At 34.0% G+C, this 19,043-nt stretch overlaps 1 protein-coding gene across 4 annotated transcripts in view; it reads right to left on the bottom strand.

Moving 5' to 3' along the window:
• Window positions 1–17,089, bottom strand: part of ano2b (anoctamin 2b) — a 90,574-nt gene extending 73,485 nt beyond the window's left edge. The window contains exons 1-4 of one of the 4 annotated variants that reach the window (XR_012401622.1): window positions 16,963–17,089; window positions 13,890–14,050; window positions 11,516–11,554; window positions 10,899–11,234 (exon numbers count right to left, since the gene is read on the bottom strand). Coding sequence is in view for 3 of the 4 variants with exons in the window: in XM_009299978.5 (XP_009298253.1) it covers window positions 10,899–11,234; window positions 11,516–11,554; window positions 13,890–14,050; window positions 16,963–16,993 (567 nt within the window). In the remaining variant the exon portion in view is untranslated. 4 annotated transcript variants of the gene reach the window in all.
• Between the last annotated feature and the right edge of the window lie 1,954 nt (window positions 17,090–19,043).

The following is a 19,043-nucleotide window of genomic DNA, read 5'->3' as shown; positions in this document are numbered from 1 at the left end:
AAATGTGAGTTGTGTCAGGAACTCATATTCACCATTGAAATTGGTCAACAGGGATGTCAGAGTGGAAAATATAGGGTTGAACTATATGTTGTGCATCAGAATTTCCCCATGTGAAGCCTTGTATTAGTATTTACTACTAGCCTGTAATTTAACCATTATGAAAATTATTTAACCATTGACTTCCATAGAATAGTTTTTTCCTGCTGTAAATGTCAATGGTTACCTCTTTAAGGACTACTTATTGTAAATAATTAATTGACTAAATGTAATTTCAACAAAAATTGGAGTTTGTTACAGAAGTCAAAACACTTCCACTACCATTGATCTGTTTATATTTAAAGACCAATGAACAATATATTATCAGATAATGCTCATCTTAAAATGGATTTTTTAAGCCTGTTTACAAAAATCACAAACTAAGTTGTCTTTTATTTTTAAATCAGGGGTGTCAAACTCCAGTCCTGGAGGACCACATCCCTGAACAATTTAGCTTCAACAGCAATTAAACACACCTTATCAAACTAACTGAGTCCTTCAGGCTTGTTTGAAACCTACAGGTAAGTTTGTGATGAAGCAGGGTTGAAACTAAACTCTGTAGGACCGTAGACCTTCAGGAACTGTGTTTAACACACCTATTCTGCATTAATAGTCTCAAAATAACTTTGTGGAGGGCTACAACACTCCACAATTTGGCTTCAACTGTGATTAAACACACCTTATCACACAAATACAGGTAAGTTTGTGTTGAAGCAGGATAGTAACTAAACTCTGTAGGAGTGTGGTCCTGAAGGAACTGTGTTTGACACCCCTACTCTAGAGTGACACTCTCACAATCATTTCCAGGAGTGCCACAGCCCTGCACAATCTAGCTCCAACCCTAATTAAACACACCTGATCAAACTAATTGTGTCCTTCAGGCTTGTTTGAAACCTACAGGTTGTCTTTGTGTTGAAGCAGGATTGTAACTGAACTCTGTCGGACTGTGGACCTTCAGAAACTGTGTTTGACACCCTTATAGAGTAATGGTCCAAACTCAATTTCTGATGGGCCACATGCAGATCTGCCGAGTTTAGTTTCAACCAGCTCCAACCCACACTTGCCTAATAGTTTCTAGTAATCCTGAACACCTTGATTAGTTGGAGCAGGTGTGTCTGATTAAAGTTGAAGTGAACTGTGCAGAGCTGTGGCCCTCCAGGAGTCGAGTTTCAGACCTATGCTCTGGAGATTGTTGTTTTTCCCAAAATCAAATTATAGTTTCGAAGTTTTTTTTTTTATGGTGAGAAGCTTCCACAGTATTAACCTCTTATCTTCTCTCTAGTATATCATTCAGAAGGTCATCGTTATCACACAATAAATACTTTATATAGCTTAATTTTACATTCTTAGGAGATGCAAAACACAGACGTTTTAGCACAATGCCTTCCTCAGAGCGTGACGCAATCTTCTCACTCCACCCTCTTATTCCACAGTCAATCACATTACATCATTAGTTGGATGGCTACTCAATAGACCCTTTTCACATTTCCAGGTTTCTCAGTGGCAGAAGTCGTCATAGTTGAAAAGACTTCAACTTAGAGCATAGTGAATGGAAGAGGACAACATTTATTTTTACAATCTTATTTGCTCAAATAATATAAGAAAAACTCCACGATGATGTTATGGAGTTTGCATGTTCTCCCTGCTTTCGCGTGGGTTTCCTCCGGATGGTAAGGTTTCTCCCACAGTCCAAAGACATGTGGTACAGGAGAATTGAGTAGGCTAAATTGTCCGTAGTGTATGAGAGTGTATGGTTGTGTCCCAGAGATGGGTTGCAGCTGGAAGCGCATCCGCTGCGTAAAAACGTGCTGGATAAGTTGGCGGTTCATTCCGCTGTGGCGACCCCGGATTAATAAAGGGATAAAGCCGAAAAAAAATGAATGAATGAATGTTCATACTTTTTTGAAAAATATATATTAAAACCTTTCAAGTATTTCATTTGCTGATGATCATTAAAAGTGCTATAACAGGCTTGTGAAAAGGGTCCATAATTAAAAACAATCTAATTTTTTTTTCAATTTAGCTAACAACACAAGAAATATTTCCTTCACCTGTAAAAGCATTATCTCCATTGTACAGGAAAAACATTTCAATTATCATCATTCATTTCTTCATCAACTGATACATTGAAATTCCGACAGTCTAAGACACGGGCGGACTGGCCATCTGGCAATTCTGGCAAATGCCAGAAGGGCCGGACCAATTTTTAAATGTGGGCCGGTCAGTTTTTTTTTTTAATATTTGTATTGTTCTTACGTGCAGGCAGCTTCTATGTCTTGCTAGATGTGATATTATGATGATGATAATAAAAAAATAAAATAAATAATAATAATAAAAATGTTAAGCATTTGGCCCAATTGGTGACGGCCACCTGATTGCAAGATGGGCCGACCCAATTCGAGGTTACCCGGAGGTAATCAAAATCAGATAATATGTCAGATCATTTCACCATCTGTACACCAAAATAAATAGTAAATGTCCGTGTCCGTGCGTGGGTTGTGTCGGTGTGGTAATGTGGGCTGATGTGGCTACAGTGCCAGGGCTGAATTTTTGTCCCAGTCCGCCCCTGGTCTAAGACACTAAAAATGCATTATTTGTTTTATTATACACGTAAAATCCACGATTCACAATAGTGTAAATGAACGATAAAACATTAAAGAAACACTGAAAGATCCAATTCCTCATTTATTCCTCTTGGTGTAAGTGATTTTAATTTATGAATCCAGAATGCTTCTCTTTGGCCCTGTTTACACTGCCAGGTAAATGTGACCCAATTCCAATTTTCGCTCATTTGTGACACAGATTAGATCTGTAAACACACACAAAAAAAACAAAAAAAACAAGCATTCGAATATACAGAGATGGGTTTCAGGCCTCCTTCATATGTGGAAATAAACCAGATATAAATCGGATATTTGACGATGCGAATATCATGTGAACAGGCCGATCGGATTTATTGAGGAATTCCTTTTTGTGCGTCATTAAACTTGCGACAATGTGGTGCTTCTCCGCGGTTTAATGACGTAGAAAAAAAAGATGCTGGCGGCGTAAACAACAACAACAGAGGAAACGAGGAGGAGGAAAGTGGTCAGTTGCCACAATTTGCACCGACCAGACTTGAGGTCTCTCTCGTACCCACAAATTCCTCGGAAAGGTGGAGAACACCATATATAAACCAGATGTGCAAGTGATGATGGCCCTTTCCCTCCTCCGCCTCTAATCATTTTAAAGATGGCCAAACTTCGCATATTTTGCAGAGCTAAAAGCAAGACGATTACTTCCATGGTGGCTAGTGTGGCGCAGATGCTAGAACCCGCCTTTACGCATGCACAACATTGTAAATTGTATGGCAAGTGTAAACACATGATCTGGATATGGTTCACAATTAAAAGAATGTGTAAACGGACAGGCAAACAAATCAGATATAGGCAACAAATCGGAATTGGGCATCAAGACCTGACAGTGTAAATGGGACATTTTTACACTACGTTTAGGTACACCTACGTTTACACTAATACGTCTTAGTGTTAAAATGCCATTTTAGAACAAAAATGATCCACATCGTGTTTTACCTACTGTAGCATTTCTGAACAGCCCTCCGTTTGCTGAAAACGCACATCACATGACCACACTGAGACACAGCCACACACACACACACACTGTCATGCGCTCCTCTGAGCTCCAGAGAGCAGTGCACGTCGGACAGTTTATCAAGGATGTACGACTGGATCCTGTCTCACTATTGTTGTTAATCGTGATATTCAGGCATCCCAAGTCTCCCGGAATTTCCGGGAGTTTCTATGCATTTGCGGGACTCATAATGCACAAAAACGAGTGATAATCTCCCGGAAATCGCGCGTCTCCCTCCCGGTCCTCAAATAAGTCGCGCTCCCTTCTCATCCCCGGATTTCTCCTTGTACTTCAGACACGTCATGCATGCTCTATCAACTCTAGTATCTTAAGCTTTAAAACTTCTTGTCCTTAATGAAAAATGAAAAATAATTTGATGTGCATTGAGTAGGTCTGAGCCTTTGATTAATGTTGCATTGGGAAAGTGAAGCATTGCCATCTGCATGTATGCAACTGTGCCACGTAAAGCATTTTAAATATATCATGTAGATATGAGTAGAAAACAAATCCCAGTTACCATAGTTACCCATTCATTTATATAGGGAAAACGGAGAGATCTTTTCTATTGAGTGAGCATTTGCAGATTTCTCATTTACATATAAGTAAATAGTAATATAGACTTGACTTGGAGTCTGCAATGTGAATTGCATCTTTTAAAAATCCCAAATGCAACTTAGGTGATTTCCATCAAGTTGTTAGAGCTGCTGACTGCAGTATTGGTATCCTAGTAACCAGCAGTAAACCAAGACTGCATATTGGAGACAGCTGATTGGGTCTTGTGGGTGTAATGTTCATTACGTCAGAGTTTTTTCGGCAAATATGTTTCCATTTCCTATTATTCGCATGAACTTTTTTTCCGGTAAAGTCCAAAACCACCTAAAGCAAGCGTAGAAGCTTTCTTTTTGGCTAATTAAGGCCTTTAAATAAATAAAAAAATGTTTCCATCCCTAATATATCTTGTGATGTGTATATAAACAGGGTGATGGAAACCCAGTTGTGATTAAGTTGTTAGTGGCAGCAGCAATGATGTTGATAATGCGCCTAAAGTGGATAATCAAGCTTAATCTTCAACTTAATTATCTGTAAACCCCACATGCACAAATATTCCCTCCATTAACAGGTTAAACCTCTAAAGACATCCCTGCAGAAAAGAATATAGCTGTGCAAATGATATTGAATCACGATAAACTACATGAAAGGGATTCATCCCATGACATCTACACTTGAAAAAAAATGCTGTAAATTATACAGTATTAATGGCCATTTTTACAGTATTTTACAGTAAATTAATTTTTTCAGCAACTTTTTACTGTAAATAAGTTTTACTGGCAAAATTTACAAGCGTATTACTGGCAATTTTTACAGTACTAGTGGCAATTTTCTTAATATTATTGGAAAAATTTACAAGCGTATTACTGGCAATTTTAACAGCACTAGTGGCAAATTTCTCAATATTATTGGCAAAATTTACAAGGGCACAGTAAATTAATGATTACAACTGTCTCGTAAAGCTACAGCACAATTGTAATTGGTAATTTACAGTGTGCTTGTAAATTTTACTGTGTTACGGGCAACTTTTAAAGTTTTACTGGCAACTTTTACAATATTACTGGCAAAATTTACAAGCACATTGTAAATTAATAATTACAATTGTGATGTAAAACTACAGAACAATTGTAATTGTTAATATAGAGTTTGCTTATCAATTCTACAGTATTACTGGCTAAATTTACAGTATTAATGGCAATTTTTATGGTATTACTGGCAAAATTTACAAGCGCACAGTAAATTAACAATTACAACTGTGATGTAAAACTGCAGCCAATTGTAATTGTTAATTAACAGTTTGCTTGTAAATTTTACAGTAATAATGGCAATTTTTATGGTATTACTGGCAAAATTTACAAGCACATTGTAAATTAACAGCTACAACTGTGATATAAAACTACAGCACAATTGTAATCGTTAATTTACAGTGCGCTTATAAATTTTACAGTATTACTGGCAATTTCTTTAATATTACTGGCAATTTTTACAGTATCACTGCCAATTTTTGGTATTACTGGCAAAATTTACAAGCGCACAGTAAATTAACAATTACAACTGTGATATAAAATGACAGCACAATTGTAATTGTTAATTTACAGCATGCTTGTAAATTTTACAGTATTAATGGCAATATTATTGTACTGGCAAAATTTACAAGCACATTGTAAATTAACAGCTACAACTGTGATATAAAACTACAGCACAATTGTAATCGTTAATTTACAGTGCGCTTGTAAAATTTTACAGTATTACCGGCAATTTTTATGCTATAACTGGCAATTTTTGGGATTTTACTGGCAAAATTTACAAGCAAGCGCACAGTAAACTAACAATTACTGTTGTGATATAAAGCTACAGCACAATTGTAATTGTTAATTTACAGTGCACTAGAAAATTTTACAGTATTACTGGCAATTTGATGGCATTACTGGTAAAATTTACAAGCGCACAGTAAATTGACAACTACAATTGTGATATAAAGCTACAACACAATTGTAATTGATAATTGACAGCATGGTTGTAAATTTTACAGTATTACTGGCAAAATTTACAAGCACACAGTAAATTAACAATTACTATTGTCCTGTAAAACTACAGCACAACTCTAACTGTTAATTTAAAGTTTGCCTGTAAAATTAACAGTATTACTGGCAATTTTTACAGTAATACTGGCAAATTTTATGGTATTCTTTGCAAAATTTACAAGCACATTGTAACCTTAACAATTACAACTGTAATGTAAAACTACAGCACAATTGTAATTGTTAATTTACAGCGCGCTTGTACATTTTACAGTATTACTGACAATTTTTACAGTATTACCGGCAATTTTTATGCTATTACTGGCAATTTTGGGGGAATTTACTGGCAAATTTTACAACCGCACAATAAATTAACAATTTCAATTGTGATATAAAACTACAGCACAATTGTATTTGTTAATTTACAGTGCGCTAGTAAATTTTACAGTATTACTAGTAATTTTTACAATATTGCTGGCATTTTTTACAGTATTGCTGGCAATTTTATGGTATTACTGGCAGAATTTACAAGCGCGCAGTAAATTACCAATTACAACTGTGATATAAAACGACAGCACAATTGTAATTGTTAATTTACAGTGCACTTGTAAATTCTACAGTATTACTGGCAATGTTTACAGTATTACTGGCAGTTTTTACAGTATTACTGGCAAAATTTACAAGCACACAGTAAATTAACCATTAAAACTGTTCTGTAAAACTACAGCACAGTTGTAATTGTTAATTTACAGTGCACTTGTACAGTGCACCAGTAATACTGTAAAATTTACAGTATTTTTTACAGTGTACTATCCGGTTTAGTTGTTTTTAGACTTGCATTTCTTTTTGCATCCACACAAAGCCAGTGTTTTCCATCTTTAGGGTTTTTAGGAGCAACAAACATGGCTAACGCTGCCCTTGAAACCTGATATCCCTTGAGCATTGCATATACTTCCCTCCATTAAAGTGAGTCCTTCACATACTGTAACTCAGACATAAAACTAGCCTGTTGTACAACACGTGAAGTTATTTGAGACCGTGTGTCCTCCAAAGCCACAGTAAACAGCAGTAATGTGAAGAGATAAGAAGTGATACGTTGTTCTTAAGTGTGACTTGACCCACAATCCGTGTTCAGGCGGTCACAAAACACACCTTGAAACAACCGCTAAGGGCAAAACGCTTTGTAATGAAGATGATCACACTAAGCAGGAGGAGGATGCTGTGTATTCTGTGATCATGATAATGAGGACGATTATGAAAGTCATCGTGACAATGCTTGCCATCGTACTTGGCTTCACATGGGGAAATTAGGATGCACAACACAATGTTTAACCCTTTAGCTTTCACTATAAGAAATACAAAACATTTTTGAGCAGGTAATTTGAGTTACTCACACCTCTATATACCAGTTTAGAGTTTGCTTTAATGATAACCTGTGCACATAAGGTCAACCAAAAAAGTTTTGATGCCAGTTAAAGGGTTTATGCAGCAATGTTGTTGATATATTTATGTGTCAAAGATGATATGTGCTATATTTTTGGTGTCTGAATCCCATTACATTTAATTTATATACATTGAGACCACATTTAATAAAACAAAATCATCTATTTTATTGCTTCAAATAAGGTTTTTAACGATAAAACTAATGTTCCCTAATTTATTTTGCATATTTATATAAAAATGAAACCAATATGTTTATTCTGGCCTGTTCATATTAATAAAAATAAAACATATCACATATATTTTAAATAATTAAATGATTTTGAATTAATTAAACTCAATATTGTTTGGCAAATGGTAAAAACCTAGCTTTCACTAAGAAAAACAAAACATTTTTGAGCAGGTAATTTGAGTTACTGACACCTCTCTAAGGTAATTTTGAGTTTGCTTTAATGATAACCTATGCACATAAGGTACAATTGCCAGTTAAAGAGTTTATGCAGCAATGTTGTAAAGCCTTATGCATGATTAAAAATAGAAATATTTATGCGAAAAATTATATGTTATATTTTTTCGGTGTCTGAATCAAATTAGGTTAGATTTTATATACATGGAAACCATATTTAATGCAACTAAATTATCTATTTTATTGCTTCAATTAAGTTTTTTAGGGATAAAAAGTCAAAATATGTGTGAAATAATGTTCCATAATTTATTTTTGTATATTTATGTAAAAATTAAACCAACACATTTATTCTGGCCTCTTCTTATTAATAAATATAAAACATGTTAAATATTTATATATATATATATATATATATATATATATATATATATATATATATATATATATATATATATATATATATATATATATATATATATATAATTAAATGATTTTTAATTAACTAGCTGTCACTATAAAAAAAAAAACATTTTTGAGCAGGTAATCTGAGTTACTGACACCTCTCTAAAATAGTTTTGAGTTTGCTTTAATGATAATCTATGCACATAAGTTACAATTGCCATTTAAAGGGTTTATGCAGCAATGTTGTAAAGCCTTATGCATGATTAAAAATAGAAATATTTATGTCAAAGTGTTCTATTTTTAGTATCTGAATCAAATTAAATTATATTTTATATGGAAACCACATTTAATGCAACTAAATTGTCTATTTTATTGCTTCAATAAGTTTTTTAAGGGATAAAAAGTCAAAATATGTGTGAAATAATGTTCCATAATATATTTTTGTATATTTATGTTAAAAATTAAACCATATGTTTATTCTGGCATGTTCATATTAATAAAAATAAAACATATTAATTATATTTAAAATTTAAATGAAAAAAATTTTTAAATGATTTTGAATTAATTAAACTCAATATTTTTTGCCAATATGGTAAAACCTAGCTTTCACTAAGTAAAACAAAACATATTTAAGCAGGTAATTTGAGTTACTGACACCTTAAATGAGTTTGCTTAAATGATAACCTTTGCACATAAGCTACAATTGGCAGTTAAAGGGTTTATGCAGCAATGTTGTAAAGCCTTATGCATAATTAAAAATAGAAATATTTATGTCAAAGATGATGTGTTCTATTTTTGGTGTCTGAATCAAATTACATTAGATTTTAAGTACATGGAAACCATATTTAATGCAACTAAATGGTCTGCTTTATTGCTTCAACTAAGTGTTTTTAAAGATAAAAAGTCAAAATATGTGTGAAATAATGTTCCTTAATTTGTTTTTGGATATTTATGGGAAAATGAAACCGACACATTTATTCTTACCTGTTCTTATTAATACATATAATAATATTTGTAATCATTTAATAATTTTAAATGAATTAAACTGAATCCTTACAATCTGAATGTCTTTCAACAGACATCAGCAGAGCATAAAGATTAAATTTTTCCGCTAACACATTTTTTTTGGATCATTCAAGTACTTAAAAAATGTCTGGTTATTAATATGCATGACATACTGGATATTTTTTACACTGAATGACACTTTACTGGGTGTCTCCTGTAGATCACGATGAATGAATAATAGACTAGATGTATTTTGCTTATAAAAAAATTGACAAATTTAATAAGACACATCACACGTCCCACATTTAAAGCAGTATTACAGTTTGTTTTGGTGCTTTTCAGATGCCAAAAACATTTAAAAAACAACTCTCGATGATCTAAAATGGGGGCATCTATCATTTGCAACAATTACAAATGGCAAACTGTTAAATTTAGGGCCGAAATTTGCTCTCAGTGTGCTGTCAAAGGCAGCTCTTCTGCGAGAGAGAGTAGACAATCACTACTATTACCAGCCTGATAATCTTACTTGGCTTCACACCACAAGCATTCGCCGACTAATCACCCTACAAATGAAGACCCGCAGTATAAAACACTCACAAAGGCACAAACACATTGCTTTTTTACACAAAGACTAAGAAGGTTTATCTGATTCCCCAGAGAAGGATAAGCTCGCTAATAACAGATGAAGAAGTGTTCATTTGAGACCATTAATAATACAAACAAATACAGTCCGATTACTCCACAATGGGCCGTCTTTAGGAGTAATGGCTTACATAACAAAGCAATGATACATGGATGATTCCCAAATTGGTCGGATGCCCTGAGAAATGGTAACTCTATCCAGTACTAGGCTGCGTAGTAGTGGCTCATAATTACTATGTGAACGACCTTTTTGAATGTCATTTATTTTGGTGCAGATTCCTGAAGATCATGACAGTTATTGTTTGTGTCAAGGCACAGCTCGGTTGATTTAGAGTGGCAGCTTTCTGTTAAATCAACACCAGATGTGGTTCTTAATTCATTTACAGAAAAAAAAAGATTTCTTATGCACTAATTTTATCTTTTTATCTTTCTTATGCACTAAAATGATATATTTTTAAATTAATTTGATTCTAAAATGTATTACTTAAGCTGTTTAGTCTGAAAAAATTGACTTTAAGTGTTAAAAAACGTAAAATACCTGCAAATGGAATCATCTTGAATTTCTGTTTATGATATTTGTTGTTGTTTTAAGCTCAAACCCATGTAATTTAACCCTTTTTTTCAAGCTGCAAGAATGTTCCAAGAATATTTAGAATGTTTAAGAACGTTCTAAGAATGACACACGCACTAAATAGAATCATTTCTTTAGCGTTCTAAAAGTTACACACCAGCAAAGCCACATATAAATCAATTAAGCTTCCACTCACCTCTTTATCACGTTCAATTTCCAGCCCTGCGTCCTTTAAACTGCCCTCAAACTCTTCCCGGATCATGATTTTCTCCCCTTCGGCAGGGTCCGGTGGTCCAACATCAACCACCACCTCCGCAGGCTCCTCTTTCCCTCCTTCTGGGTCTTTTTCCTCCACTCCTAAATGATAACTTCCATTGGAGATGATGGACAGTCTGTGCTGACTAGGAGACCCCCTGATGGAGGAACGCTTTCGGTAGTGGAACACCAGCACATAGTCCACTTTCCTTCGGCCGTCAGCAAAGTAGAGCCGCTTGCGAGGGTCCTGGTCCATGTCCATCATGTTATTGGCCACCTGAACAGGTGAGAGGAGAATACAATGTACCCGGGCTCAGTGTTCATCAGCAGTGTGTGTGGATATCAAATTCAACACAGGAGAAAGGGGGGAGGGAGGGAGTATGGTGAGGATAGATGTAGGTCAGACTATTGCTTCTTAATTTGGCTGCTCTCAATATACTCTTCAATTTAGATTGGCAATAGACACTATCCGCTGATGCCATTTATTTCTGGGTTACTGCCTCTAGAGCTGTTTGCGTATTGCTATTCTTTTAGTAGAGAGATGAAGATCATACTCACGTGGATCTTGTTGCCACTCGTCTGCAACATGTTGTCACTCTAAAACACAAAGACAAAATGAAACCGCAAGCGTGTTTCCCCGAATATTGCGCCCGTTTCTGGTGACATGCCCGTTTTCTGTTGTCACCCTACAGAGTCGCCACCATCCATCTTTCTCTCTGTTTATCCATCGATCTCGCGACGCACGAAATCCATCCGTCTGTCTGATTTTGGCACCGGCGACTGGGAAGCGCGAAGATGTGCTTCATGCACAACAGAACGCATCTCCACAGAAACTTCTGGTTTGTCCCTGACTAATTGTCCCTGGAGGAATACCTGCGCGTCTCCAAGCGCCAGAGCGCATCATTACGCGCCAAAGGGGCTCGCGCGCGTGCGTAAAAATGGAGCCGCCAACAGGTTGAAAAGACCTGTAGAGAAAAAAAAATTACGCGCACATCCGTTTAAATTGTATTTGGACGAAAAACATATGGTATGAGCTTCATATATACGGTTTAGTGCGGCTAAATGCCCGCCGAATGCGAAGTGTATGAAGAAAAAATGTTATTGATGGAGTAAATACGTTGTTGTTGTTGTTGTTGTTAAACAATAGTCGAAGCATATCAGAAGGTTTAAGGCATAAAAAATATGTAAGACTGGCTCAAAAGACAACAGAAATATATGTAATAATCTGATTTTATTAAACTAATATGTTTTAATATTCATTCCATAGTTATGAGATGTTGCATATTAATTTTCTCTCAACATTTTCTCAACATTCATATGGAAATGTGATATAAATTATGGCAAACAAGTCCATGTTAGGATTTCACGTAAATGTCATATGAACAACACGTAGTTCGAAATATTGCACAAAAAATGGTCATTTGTTCACAAATTATTTTCAAGCATTAATATTACAAATGTTTACATATATTTATGAATACATTAGCTATCATTTCATATGCCCCAAAGGGTTGTACTATTTTTGTAAATTGAAAAGGGCATACTTTCGCGTGTGTAACAGAAGAGTGGGCAAGCTTTATCATAATATTTCCTGTCAATCATCTTGTCACATCCTCCACATTTCGTGTATTGGAGATGAAACAGCGAGTTGCGAGTCTTTCAGGCAAATAGCATGTTTTTAAGACGTTAATAATATTGTTGCAGATTAAATATAACGCGGATAACATGTTTTCAACTAGATTAATGATAGCAATAATCTGTTACACATCTTTAACTAGCCTCTCCGTTTAATCGTGGACTTCGCGCAACCGCACTTTGATTTGTCTACCGAAAATAGACCACGCGGGTAACATTTTGGAATTCCCTTTTAATTTGGAATACCCGTTTAAACTACGATTTGGAACACAAACGTTATTTTTCGAATACAGTTTAGAACAGATAGAACGTACACTGGAATGCAGCAATAGTTTTTCAACCAGAATGTTTCTTTTTGGTTGTGAGAGAAATATTCGAAAAACGTTATGATAATTTCACATTTGAATGTCCCCTCAACATTCTGAAAACCCAGTTTTACCTAATTTTAAGAAATGTGTTTTGGTTGTGTGAATGTTACAAAAATATTCCATTCTTTCAACTTACAAACATTATAGGATTGTCACAATTGATTTCTCACCATTTAAAACACAATTGTATAATAAGAATGCTTTTCTTAGTTGTGTCAAAGTTAGGGGAACATCCCATTCTATTATTTTGATAACAATTGAAGCGTTACATTGGAATTTTCCCTTTACATTTAAAACAATTTCACTAGAATTTCATTTCTATCATATTTTATTTGGTTTAACATTTAAAGTGTTCAATCATATTTCATAGCTCAGACACATTTAATAAATTAATTATTAAATGTATTTATTAAATATTTTTGTCCCCCCGCTGTTAATACGACATTTAAATTTTTTCACTTCCCTGAAGAAAAGCAATTGTTTTGTAGGTTCTGCAACTTTATCCTCTGCCATCCTGGTGTAAATTTATTAGTTTATTCAAGATAATTTCTCTCTAGCTTCAAAATGTGCATACATTTCATTAATTAATTATATTGTAATACCTCAAATTTTGCCATTGCACATGATGCCTTGGTGTATCAGCGACATGCAAAGGGTGGTTAGAAATACTGTATAAAATGCTGGGTTCCACACAATTCCTTCATGTAGTTCCAACACAAATCCATTAAGCTAACTTCATTGTTTTTGCAAATTTAGTTGGAATGAACATAAAACAATGAAGTCCCCCCCCCAAAAAAAAAACTCAAGAATTGGGTTGATTCAGCTCATTTTAAATAAGCAGTTTAAACAGCTAAAATAATTTTTGGAGTCAAGCCTATAACACTTAAAGACTGAATTTATTTACCACATGAGTCATCAAGGTTACTCACGTGGTGCAAAGACTCCTCAATGAAGTCAACCGAGTCATCAAAGGTGCAACTGATGGAGTTCATGACTTCAATCTCAGAAATATCCCTTAAATCACTGCAAACTGATGAGGACTCGCTCAAAGCAGTGCTGACTCCATTCAGAACATGCAGATCATCCATCCCTGTTGATGGCAAAGATTTATTAGTTTAAAAATATCAATACATTTCTTTAAGGAGACTTAAAAAGGCAATTCCAGCGTTTATTGAAAGAGAATTAACGGTTACACTTTATTTTGATAGTTGAGTTGAATATTAGACTGTCTGCTTAATATTTGTTGATACTGCTGCTACACATTTAACTGACTTTAAGAAACTTTGCAAGTACATGTTAACTTACACTAACCCTAACCTAACAGTCTACGTATAATTTAATGAGAATTAGTTGGCATGTAGATAACTTAAATGCATGTAGGTAACTTAAAATCAACGAACGCACCATCAACATAAAGTGTGAACAAATGAACTTATATAAAAATAATCAAAGCAATTGCTATTCTTTAACGCAAAACTAAATAGAGTACAATTATCTGAATATAAAGAAACGTAATGAAAATGTAATTGAATGTCATCGATAAACTATTTTTCATCTATAAAAACATTCTTCAACTTATATTATGTATTCAAGTATAGCTTGTACAAGTGTTTTCACTGTTGTCAACAGCACATTTAATAGCTAAAAATGTCCATAAAAGTCTTGTAATGATAGAGAACAAACTGATTTTTAATTAATCAAAGTAATTGCTATTATTTAATGCAAAACTAAGTAGTATACAAATACAGTTTAAACTAGAAGTTTACATACCCTCTAAAAAAAAGGAACATAACCCTTTTTAAAAGGGAGAATTAAAAAAATATTAATTTCTAGACAGTCAAAGTTTACACACATTTCCTTGGTATTTTTTTTTAGCTTTGCTTTTAAACTGTATAACTTTTATCAAATGTTTTGGGTGTCCTTCCTCAAGCTTCTCACAATAGTTTGAAGGAATTTTGGCCCATTCCTCCTAACCGAGTCAGATTTGTAGGCTGCCTTGCTCGCACAAGCTTTTTCAACTCTGCCCACAAATTTTCTATAGGATTGAGATCAGGGCTTTGTGATGGCCACTCCAAAATATTCACTCTATTGTCCTTAAAGCACATTTTAACTAATTTGGCAGTATGCTTAGGGTCATGGTCTGTTTGGAAGACCCATTTGTGGCTAAGTTTAATTTCCTGGCTGATGTCTTGAGATGTTGCTTCAGTATTTCTACATAATGTTCCTTCTTAATGATGCCATCTATGCTGTGAAGTGGACCAGTCCCTCCTGCAGCAAAACAGCCCCACAACATGATGCTGCCGCCCCCATACTTCACAGTTGGGAGGGTTTTCCTAGTCTTGTAAGCTTTCCCCTTTGTCCTCCAAATGTAACAGTTCAATCTTAGCACCATCAGAGCACAGGACATGTCTCCAAAAATTTGTCTTTTTCCCAGTGTAATTTAGCTTATTGTAATCTGGCTTTTTTGCTGATTCTGGCTTGTTGATTTTCCCATGTTGTCACACAAGGAAGCAGTGTGTTTGAGGTTTTCCTTCAATACTATTCTACAGCTGTGCCTCCAATTGACTCAAATGTTGTCAATTAGCCAATCAGAAACTTTCAAAACCATTATCTACGCTTTTTCAGAGGCAGAATAATCTTATTGTATGTAAACTTGACTTTCAAGAAAAGTTATAACAATTTCTCAAAAAAATCTCTCTCATTATTCTGCTACTTGATAATCATAACTTACCTAAAAGAGAAAAGGTTTAGTCACATTAACATCTGACTTTTTTTTTTAAATGGTTATGTGCATTTTATACAGTGAATGTAAACTTCTGGTTTCAACTGTACATGAATGCAAAGAAAACGTAATAAAAATGCAACTTAAACAAATGTTGACCTATTAAACAATCTTCAACTTAATATAGCCCATACAAGTGTTTTCACTTCTGTCAACAGCACATTTAATAGCTAAAAATATTCGTACAAGTCTTAAAAAGAGACTTAAAAAGGCAAAACCAAGATTTAATGATAGAGAACACACATTTTAATTAATTAAAGCAATTGCTTTAATTAAAAACGAAATAGTATACAATTATCTGAATGTCATAAAAATGTAACTAAATATCATTGATAAACTATTATCCATCTATAAAAAACATTCTTCAACTTAATATAGCCCATACAAGTGTTTACACCTTTGTCAACAGCACATTTAATAGCTAAAAATATCCGTACAAGTCTTAAAAAGAGACTTAAAAGGCAAAATAAGATTTAATGATAGAGAACACACATATTTAATTTAATCAAAGCAATTGCTATACTTTAATGCAAAATTAAGTAGTATACAATTTTCTGAATGTAAAGAAAACATATTAAAAATACAACTAAATGTCATTGAAAAACAAATGTTGACTTATAAAATAATATTCAACTTAGTAAACCCCATTCAAGTGTTTTCATTGTTGTCAACAGCACATTTAATAGCTAAAAATATCCATACATGTCTTAAAAAGAGACCTAAAAAGGCAAAACCAAGATTTAATGATAGAGAACACGCATATTTTTATTAATTAAAGCAACTGCTATACTTAAATGAAAAACTAAATAGTATACAATTATCTGAATGTCATAAAAATCTAACTAAATATCATTGATAAACTATTATCTATTTATAAAAATATTCTTCAACCTAATATAGCCCATACAAGTGTTTTCATTGTTGTCAACTGCACATTGTTTTCCAGACGGAGCACATCATGCACTGAAAAAAAATGATTTATTGGATTTACTCATTCTCTTTTTAAGGTAAGTGGTTGCAAACATTTTATATGGGCTGAATTTGAACAAACAATTAAGCATTACTACATTCAGCACATATAAATTGTTTGCAACCACTTAAACAAATGCAGCAAATCCAATCCTTTATTTCCAGTGTAACTAATGTCTGGAGGAGTTTTTTAAAGCGCTGTCAAACTGTGTATAGCCAATTATCTGCGGACAGGGTTTGTCGTGACTTACCAACATACGAGCGGGATCTGTTGACGGCCATGTCGCCGGTGAGCTGGAGCGCAGTCAGGTAACGGCAGACCAGAGACTGTGAAGGCGCAAAATCCTCACAGGCTTTGGCCAGGCTTAATGTAATACCATGACTGCTGGAGAGAGAGGAGGCTTATGATTGTGCCAAACTTTACCTCATTTACAGGAGCTTCTGTCACAGGTCAATAAACACACTTACCACCCAGATTTATCTATTTGTGTGTCTGTCCGTCTGTCTATCTGTCTGTCTGTCTGTCCGTCTATCTATCTATCTATCTATCTATCTATCTATCTATCTATCTATCTATCTATCTATCTATCTATCTATCTATCTATCTATCTATCTATCTATCTATCTATCTATCTATCTATCTATCTATCTATCTATCCATCTATCGTGTCTTTACACATACCAGTTATTTTTATTTCCCACCTATAAGAAATAAATTGATGGCATCGTTATAGTTAGTGTCAGCATAATGGTTTCATTCAGTATTGTTATGTTGTGATTGCCCCATAGAGATTTTACAATAATTATATTTTGTAATTTATTGGGATTTTCAATAGAAGATTATTTGAAAATAATAAATATAGGAATTGTTTTTGTAACTTATTTTTGAGTAAAGAAATTTTCAGTGTAACACAAAAAAATGTACAACAAAATCGAGAGCAGACTCGAGAAATACATACACACACACACACACACACACACACACACACACACACACACACACACACACATATATATATATATATATATATATATATATATATATATATATATATATATATATATATATATACATATATATATATATATATATATATATATATATACATACATATATATATATATATATATATATATATATATATATATATATATATATATATATATATATACAACTTGAAATCACGTTTAAATAAATAAAGATAATGTTATACCAGAGATGTTTACCCTGGGTGCAACCAATAAAATAAATGAAATAAAATCTCTTCATTTATATTGCAGAAAGTACAAACATTAGATATTATTTTCTCAACTGAATCGGTAACCGGAAGGATCAATCCATACGTCAACATTCAAGCTACGTACCTGTAGATATGTAGATGAAGAGGCGCCCTCTAGTGTACCTAGGGTGATAATGGTCTGTGTTCGAACTGGCTAAAATGTGCAATGACGTTAGCCGTTTCAAACATAACAGGGGGCGCTAAACTGCGGTTTTCTCTGTGTTATTATCTATGATGTTTAACAGAGTAAATGAATGTTCACAGTATGTCTGATAATATTTTTTTCTTCTGGATAAAGTCTTATTTGTTTTATTTTGGCAGTAATAAAAGCAGTTTTAAATAAATATTTTTTTAATTAATTTTAAGGTCACTAATTATCTCCTATAAGCAATATATATTTTTTCATTGGTCTCCAGAACAGACCATCATTATACAATAACTTGACTAATTACCCTGATCTATCCATCTATCCATCCATCCATCCATCCATCCATCCATCCAAATTGTCAGTCTTCTTTATTGAATCATGTCTGTGCAGTTATTCCAGATAATGTACATGAGTTAGTGTTAGGTTAAGGGTTTGGTTGGGGTTAGGGTCAGGGGTTGGTTGGGGCTAGGTTGGGTCAGGGTTTAGGGTTAGAATGAAGGTTTGAGGGTCTATGCATATAGGTTAGTGTGTTAATACGAGTTTCACCCTCTTTATGTTTCACCCTCATTTGAATATTGGATCTGATTGGTCCAGACTCAAAGGGCTGTATCTTTTGAACAGTAGGTCCAATTTGCATAAATGAGGTGTCATTTGATTTGTTATTTATCCGTCTGTCCGTCCTTCTGTCTGTATGTCTGTCTGTCTGTCTGTCTGTCTGTCTGTCCATCTGTCTGTCTGTCTGTCTTTCTGTCTATCTATCTATCTATCTATCTATCTGTCTGTTTTTTTATATCTATAATTCTATTGTTTTATCTGTCTAGCCTCATTTTTATTCTGTAGTTGTACGTATTATTTTGGACAGAAAGCATTATTAGGATCAAGTTGGTTTTTAAAATAACAGGCC

This window comes from Danio rerio, chromosome 4 (assembly GCF_049306965.1).
Source record: "Danio rerio strain Tuebingen ecotype United States chromosome 4, GRCz12tu, whole genome shotgun sequence".
Classification (NCBI taxonomy): Eukaryota; Metazoa; Chordata; class Actinopteri; order Cypriniformes; family Danionidae; genus Danio; species Danio rerio.
Note: the sequence above shows the minus strand (reverse complement) of the source record. Positions and strands in the feature narration are given on the sequence as shown.